We start from the raw sequence: 7,141 nt of genomic DNA, 5'->3' as shown, positions 1-7,141 counted from the left end.
CCCCAGAAGAAATTCGCCATCCTCACCACCCCAACTGAAGCCTGGAAAGCAAGAGGCCAGCAAATCTGAGTGGATTTTTGCAGGGAGCCTGGAGCCTACCGCAACAGGATCCCCTCCACCGGTTGCTGGCTACCCTCCCCATGCCCGCCACCAACACACACACACACACACACACACACACACACACACAATCTCTGATCTCTCAAGCTTATGCCTGAGGCAGAGAGAGTGGGTAAAGAACTTAAATAAGGGCTTCTCTGGTAGCGCAGTGGGTGAGAATCCGCCTGCCAATGCAGGGGACACGGGTTCGAGCCCTGGTCTGGGAAGATCCCACATGCCGCGGAGCAACTAGGCCCGTGAGCCACAACTACTGAGCCTGCGCGTCTGGAGCCTGTGCTCCGCAACAAGAGAGGCCGCGATAGTGAGAGGCCCGCGCACCGCGATGAAGAGGGGCCCCCGCTTGCCACAACTAGAGAAAGCCCTCGCACAGAAACGAAGACCCAACACAGCCATAAATAAATAAATTAAAAACAACAAAAAAAAAAGAACCTAAATAAAACACAATGCATGTGCCCAAACACACATCCAGCCTTGAGTGCTTCCAACCATGCCTCAGTTTTCCAATGTGACCTATGGGCATGTGTCTCATACCACGCCCACCCCTGCCCGGTGACAAGCACCCCTCCGTTCACTCCCTGAGAGACCCAGAAGGGCATCTTGGGGTGCGGTCGGAGCTGGAGGCAGCCCAAACACAGAAAAGTGAATATGAGCCAAGCGTGCCCCTACAGAACAAGCCTGGACATGCTGGACGCTCCCAGGTAGGGCCCCACCCACGCTGGGCACCTCCTTGGGAAGAAAAAGAAGGGTATCTCAGTCCTAGCAGCCGCTCTACCCTACAGGGAATCAAATGACCCGATTCTGAGATTCTGATCTTGGGCCTCAGGTCAGAAAAAAAAAAGGGGGGGGGGTGGGAATGTGAGAAAATAGGGAAGTGACCTTCTGGGTCCTGATGGAAGAGAGGGCTGGAAGTCCAGACTCCTGGGGTCCCCGTGGAGGAGGGGGCTGGGCACAAGATGCCCATGTCACATTCGGATTCTGGTTCTGCCTCCCCACCCCAGAGCTACAGAGACCTGCCCCCAGATCTTACATCACTTCTTTCTCACCCTAGGGGTAGGGTGGGTCCAGACCCACCCCTCCTCAGCTTCCTATAAGAAGAGCTGGGGACCTGGGACTGCAGGTTCACTCACTCATCCATCATGAGGCTTTCCACGAAACCCCAGACCTTCCTGCTGGCCTCCGTGCTGCTCTGCACCCTCCTGGGCCTGGGTAAGTGACTAGGGGCCTGGAATCCTGGGACCTTCGGAAAGAGGACTATGAGAGGGCATTCAGCAAGGTCCTCCAGGGGCGAGGGGGAAAGAGGAGGTGTCCTGGGAATTCAGATTCACGGCAAAGGCAGAGGGTAAAGGAGAGAAAGACTGGGGCCCCAAGGGAAGAATAGCTCAGAAACTTGTGTGTGTGAATCCCTGAGAAAGGAGGGGTTTGATGGGCTCTGAATCCCCTGTCCCACAGGCAGGGTCTCAAAATAAGCCATCTGGGGACTTCCCTGGGGGTCCAGTTGTTAAGACTCTGCGCTTCCACTGCAGGGGGCGTGGGTTCGACTCCTGGTTGGGGAACTAAGATCCCGCATGCCATGCAGCTCGGCCAAAAAAAAAAAAAAGACGTCTGAATTTTAGAAAATCAGATGAGAGTATGATTAGAAAGGGAAATCTTTTTTAAAAAAAATGATGGGGCAGGGGAGAGATTTTCTTTCTCCCAGAACTCTAGGGAATTCAGACCCCTGGTGTCCTCCCCTAGATGCAGGAATTCAGGCGAGCCCCACCTTCCCCAGGACGCAGTTGCCCAGTGTCTGGGCCCCCAGTTGCCTCCTCTCTCAGGACCAAGGAGCCCATGCGCTTGCCCTCCTGGTCCTCGCTCTCCCTTCTTGACCTGGGATGCAGATCCCAGCCTCAGGTACCCCTGCCTGGGCTCCTACTGTCTACAAGACCTACGTGTGGTATCTACAAGACCTACGTGTGTTACCTACAAGGAAGAGAGTCTCACTTCCGAGAACCAGCTCGACCTGAAGTTTCACAAAAGTCCATGGAAGCCTTCACCAGGACCCCTCCCTGTCCCCAAACTTTCTCAGAGGACCCTAGCGTCCAAAGTCCCCAGCCTTGTAATTAGGTAAACTTGCTCCCTGGTGGAGTCGCTTCCCACCCCTGAAAGCAGCTTTGCTGGAGCACCACCGCGTCTCTGCCGGAGCTTCGGACAGCTCCCTGGACAGCCGCCAATGCCCCGCCCAAGAACAATCAGGAAGATACCCTTCCTTCCTCCCTCAGACCGCCCCCCGCATCCCCCTCTGGACTCCGTCCAAAGTCTTGGTCCGCAGACCACACCACCCTTGACTAGAGCCCTGCTCTCTACACTGCAGGGTACCCACTGAGCTGTGAGGTGTGTACAGGCTCCGGACCCACGTGCAGTGGAAATGTGCAAACTTGTGACCCCGACCAGGACTCCTGCGTGGTCATCGTGGCTCACACCAACAGAAGTAAGAGGGCAGGGCGTGGCGTCAGATCCTGGGGACGGGGCTGTGCTTTCGGGGTAGCAGGTACCAGCACGCGCAGGGAGGAACCTTCCAGTGGTGAGCGGGCAGGAAAGAGGGAAAGGCAATCTCGAGGTGGATGGAGGGAAGAGAATCCGATGGAACGACAGAAACCACTGTTGTCAGGGATTTCTGAACATTAGACTCCAAAGAGTTGATGGGGTGGGGGTGGGGGGCAGATATAGAGACTTTCTTAGGCAGGAGGGGATTAGGAAAGGAAAGGACAAGGGAGAAGAGAGAAATCGCGAGAGGGGAAAAATCTAATATGCAAGAGGTGGAGGGGGGCGTGTAGAGGAGAAGGAAGGGGCTGGGGTGGGTTGGAAGGAATGTGACCAGGTTGACCATTTGGGGCGGGAGGGATCCCCTAGGGATATGGGTTGGAAGAGACCATTCCTGACAAGAAGAGGAGAGATGATATTGGGGTAGAGGGAGAGATATAAAAGAACAGACAGGAGAGGGAAGATAATCCTGAAGTATGGAGCAAATTATCACAAAGAAGAAGTGGAGCTGCGGCAATGGGGAGACATATGAGTACAATGGGAGAGGAGGGGCAAGACTTAAATGTCAGGGACTGTCCCAGACCTGAGAGAGGATCGGGGAGAAGGGGAGCAAAGGAAGAAACCACGGGGGGTGGGGTGTTCATTCAAAGCTGAAAGAGACCCAGAAACCCTTAGTTAAAGGAAGATGGTGGGGCAGGGCGTGAGCCTGGAGAAGGAAGGATGTGACAGGAGGCAAGGCCCACGTTGAGTGTAGGAAGGAACCATTCCAACCGGAGGGGGTGTGCAAAGTGGGATAGAAGATTGCACGCTGCCCTACTCACCTAGCAAGAGTGGGCAGGTGGGGGAAGGACCTGAAAGTCTTGAAGAGACCACCCAGGAGTATATGGGAGGGAGATGGGACCCTGGGACCGCAGGAGGAAGTTGGGGGAAAAAACACCTTTCTGTGGGGTAAAGAGGGGAAACTCTAGGGTTGGAAGAGACCACCGTACTGTGGGGAGGGGGAGGGGGAAGGCCGTGGAGACTGGACGGAGACCACTTCAGGCAAGACCTGAGAATAGCCAAGGAGGGCAGCAAGAGACCTTCGGTGGGAGGTCTGGGGAGTGACCCTGGGGAAATCTGGAAGAGACCACGTTAGACAGAGAAGGATATGGGTGTTACAGGGTGGGGGGGGGCGAGGGTGGCGTTGCAGCATTTGGTGGAAGGGATTCCAAGGGTCAGGGGAGGGCGAAAGGCTGGAAGCGATCATTTCACACCGCCATGGGGATAGCCATAGGCGGCCTGAAAAAGACCACTACAGGTGTGACCCTTAGAGGATGGCAGTGGGGTGGCATGGGGCGGAAGGGACCACTCAGGCAGGCACCAGGGCTTGCCGATGGGAACTGCAAGAGACCACCAAAGCCTGGAGGGGGTGGGGTGGAGTGGACCTAATAAACAGTCCAGACCATGCCCCAGGCAGATAAGGGGGTATGACTCTGGGGGGCTGGAAGAGACCTCCCTAGACAGCAACGGGCTGGGGCAGCTGTAAGGTTGGGAGAGACCTGGAAGCCAGGGTCCAGGCCAGGGCCCCTGAGCCCTCCCCTCCCTCGCCATCCTGCAGAGGGCCACCAGGCGGTGAACACCTATAAGGGTTGCATGAAATCCAGCGCCTGCAGCTCAGGATTCGTCTCCATCACTATGGACCCTGAGAACTACATGGTGTCCAACACACGCTGCTGCCAGAGCGATGTCTGCAACCACGATCCCCTGCCCAGTAAGTGCCAGCTCAGCCCCACATCTGGAGTCCCTTCCTGCCCCGCCTGAGAGCCTGCTGTGAGCACCCGCCACTGACCCGCGCTGTAACCTTTGGCAAGCATCTTCCTTGCTCTGAGCCTCAGTTCCTCGCCTGTGAAACGCAGTGTCCATTAGCAACCGGTGTCCCCAGGGTTGTTGTGAGGTTGGGAAAGGGTTTAACGTACCTTACACCTTACACTCCACCCTCCTCCCCAGCTCCCGAGAACAATCGTACGGAGAATGGCCTCCAGTGCCCTACCTGCATCAGCCCCTTCAAGGAAACATGCTCTTCAACTAAGAAAGTACTCTGTGTTGGCCAGGAAAGCCACTGTATCACCTGTGCTGGCAAAGTGCAGACTGGTGAGGGGCACCTAGATTTCTGGAGGAGGGTACAGGGAGGCTTCCAGAACTGGAGGCTCATACTTCCAGATTCTAGGGGAGAGAGTGGGTCCAGAGAACTGGGTGAGGAGGTGGCAGGGGCATGACCCCAGGGTCATGAGGAGGGAGGGGTTGGAAGTCCTGACTCCCGTCTGAAATCCCTCCCCCCCAACAGGCGTCATATTTGCTACTCGGGGCTGCGCTACAGAGAATGCCTGCCACACCAAGCCTGGGACCCTGGTGCCCTCAGCCTCTCGTATCTACACCATCACCCAGGCCAACTGTCTTCCAGACCCCCAGCCTTCCGGCAAGGCTAAGTGAAGAACTGAGGCATATGCCACATTTCGTCTTGATTTGTTCTCAGCTACAGCTTCCCATGTGCCAATATATTAAACAACTTAACAGAACAAGCCTGAGTCCTTGTGATGTGATGCATTTCAGGGAGGTGGGATGCAAAAAGCAGGGGGTCTCAACCTTTGGGAACCCCCTCTTTGGAAGGAAGAGAGGCGAGACCCTACCTTCTGTTAAGGGATTACTCCCTGCCGGGTCCCCATGCTAAGTGTTTTCCTGCGGTACCTCATTTCATAATCACAACAACTCTGTGAAGTTGAAAGTATTGTCCCCATTTTACAGAGGAACAAACTGAGGCACAGGTTGCGGTGTCACTTGGCTTGGGTCAAACAGCTAGGGAAGATCAGACTCCAGAGTCCATGATCACCTCTCCTGGTTAACCTCTCCCTCTTTTGCCTCAGTTTTCACGTTTGTAAAATGTGGATATTAATAGTCATAACCTCAAAGGGCTGTCTTAAGGGTCAAATGAAAGAAAACTAAAAAAGCACTTAGTGCAGTGCCCAGCACCTTTAGGACGATGTTGGTTCTGGAGACAATGTGTCTGGCCAAATATTTATCATCCTAATAGCTGCCACTTACTGAGTGGCCATTAGTTGGCAGGTGCTAGACCCTGGCATCAGTCAGGAGAGAATCGATTATGCTACAGTAACAAACAAATCCCTAATCACAGTGGTTTAAAGAAACAAAGTTATATTAGTCAATTCATGCTGTAGTAATGCTTGTGTAACAAACCATCCCCAAACTGAGATTGTAACAACAATCTTTCTTCTTTCTAACGGTTTGTAGGTGGCTGGGGCAGCTCTGCTTCTGGCTGTGCTTCGATGGGTTTGGGTCCAGTTTGGGAGGGGGATTCAAGTTCTCCTCCATGGCATTTCACAGTCTTCTGGGATCAGCGGCTCCCTGGCTAATGTCTTTCTCGTGGCAGATCACAGGGGCACAAAAACCAAGTGCACCAAAGGCCTCTGCTGAGGTCGGGGGTGCTAACGTTCCATGGAGTGAAGTAAATCATATGGTCAAAGCCAACATCAGTGGAGCAGGGAAGTACACTCCCCCTCCAGTGGGAGGGAGAGGAGGGGTATTTGCTGAAGAAGTACCCATTCACAAAAGGCTGATTTAAGGGACTTCCCTGGTGGTCCAGTGGTTAAGACTTTGCCTTCCAATGCAGGGGGTGCAGGTTCGATCCCTGGTCGGGGAACTAAGATCCCACACGCCTCGCAGCCAAAAAACCAAAACATAAAACAGAAGCAATATTGTAACAAATTCAATAAAGACTTTAAAAATGGTCCACATCCAAAAAATCTTTAAAAAAAAAAAAGGTTGATTTATCCTTGACCTTCCACGTCTAGCACCGTCCACAGGGCGTTCTCATCATAATTGTGGAGCAGTCACCAACTTAATGCCGATTTCTGTGCACGGGAGAGAGTCCAGCAAGGTTTCACATGGATGACTAAATGCTGCCACCCAGAAGGGACTTGACACAATTCACTGGATGGAGCTAGTCACATGACCCTACCAAACCCCACCGGGAGAGGAGGAGAAGGCGCAGTCCGGGCCCCGAATGCCCCACCCCAGCCCCCGCCTCGCCAGACACATTTCATAACCAGCACGAATGGCCACCATGACCTCTTGGGGCTGTTTTTCATTTTGTCTTCACAACTACTCCATGTGATAGGCGCTATTATTCTCATCCCTGTTTTCAGAAGAATCTGAGGCTCAGAGAAGGAATGTCACATTGGTGGTCGTAGTAGCTAAAAAGTGGCAGAGCTTAAGATTTTAGTCATTGGGTCACATTGAGGGGAGAAAGAGACCACATCACAGAGAGCACGGACAAGCCTGTATCAGTTATCCTTTGCTGCATAACAAGCCCCTCCAAACCTCATTTGCTTAGAATAATCAGTTGGCAATGTGGTCTGGGATCAACTGGGTGATGGTTCCGTTGGTGTCTGCTGGGTTCAGCTGCCGGTCAGCTAGGCAGCTCTCTTTCAGAGGGTTGACACTGGTT

General features: G+C 53.8%; 1 protein-coding gene and 1 pseudogene across 1 annotated transcript; one reads left to right on the top strand and one right to left on the bottom strand.

Annotated features, from left to right (window-relative positions):
- Positions 1 to 7,141, bottom strand: part of LOC132353967 (carcinoembryonic antigen-related cell adhesion molecule 1-like) — a 902,477-nt pseudogene that overhangs the window by 200,645 nt on the left and 694,691 nt on the right.
- LOC132353754 (phospholipase A2 inhibitor and Ly6/PLAUR domain-containing protein-like) lies at positions 880 to 5,198 on the top strand. Its single transcript, XM_059905160.1, has 6 exons — positions 880 to 943; positions 1,169 to 1,326; positions 2,471 to 2,587; positions 4,238 to 4,390; positions 4,627 to 4,770; positions 4,964 to 5,198. Exons 2-6 carry the CDS (start codon positions 1,257 to 1,259, stop codon positions 5,107 to 5,109), a joined length of 630 nt encoding a protein of 209 aa, XP_059761143.1. The 5' UTR covers positions 880 to 943; positions 1,169 to 1,256; the 3' UTR covers positions 5,110 to 5,198.

This window comes from Balaenoptera ricei, chromosome 19 (genome assembly GCF_028023285.1).
Source record: "Balaenoptera ricei isolate mBalRic1 chromosome 19, mBalRic1.hap2, whole genome shotgun sequence".
Classification (NCBI taxonomy): domain Eukaryota; kingdom Metazoa; phylum Chordata; class Mammalia; order Artiodactyla; family Balaenopteridae; genus Balaenoptera; species Balaenoptera ricei.
The sequence above is the reverse complement of the archived record's forward strand: the minus strand, read 5'-3'. Positions and strand labels throughout refer to the sequence as shown.

Bases quoted from the DNA above. Each gene is read 5' to 3' on its own strand.
- LOC132353754 (XM_059905160.1), top strand. From the start codon at position 1,257: ATGAGGCTTTCCACGAAACCCCAGACCTTCCTGCTGGCCTCCGTGCTG. The intron at 1,327-2,470 runs GTAAGTGACTAG...TCTACACTGCAG, and splicing joins CTGCACCCTCCTGGGCCTGG to GGTACCCACTGAGCTGTGAG. The intron at 4,391-4,626 runs GTAAGTGCCAGC...CCTCCTCCCCAG, and splicing joins CAACCACGATCCCCTGCCCA to CTCCCGAGAACAATCGTACG.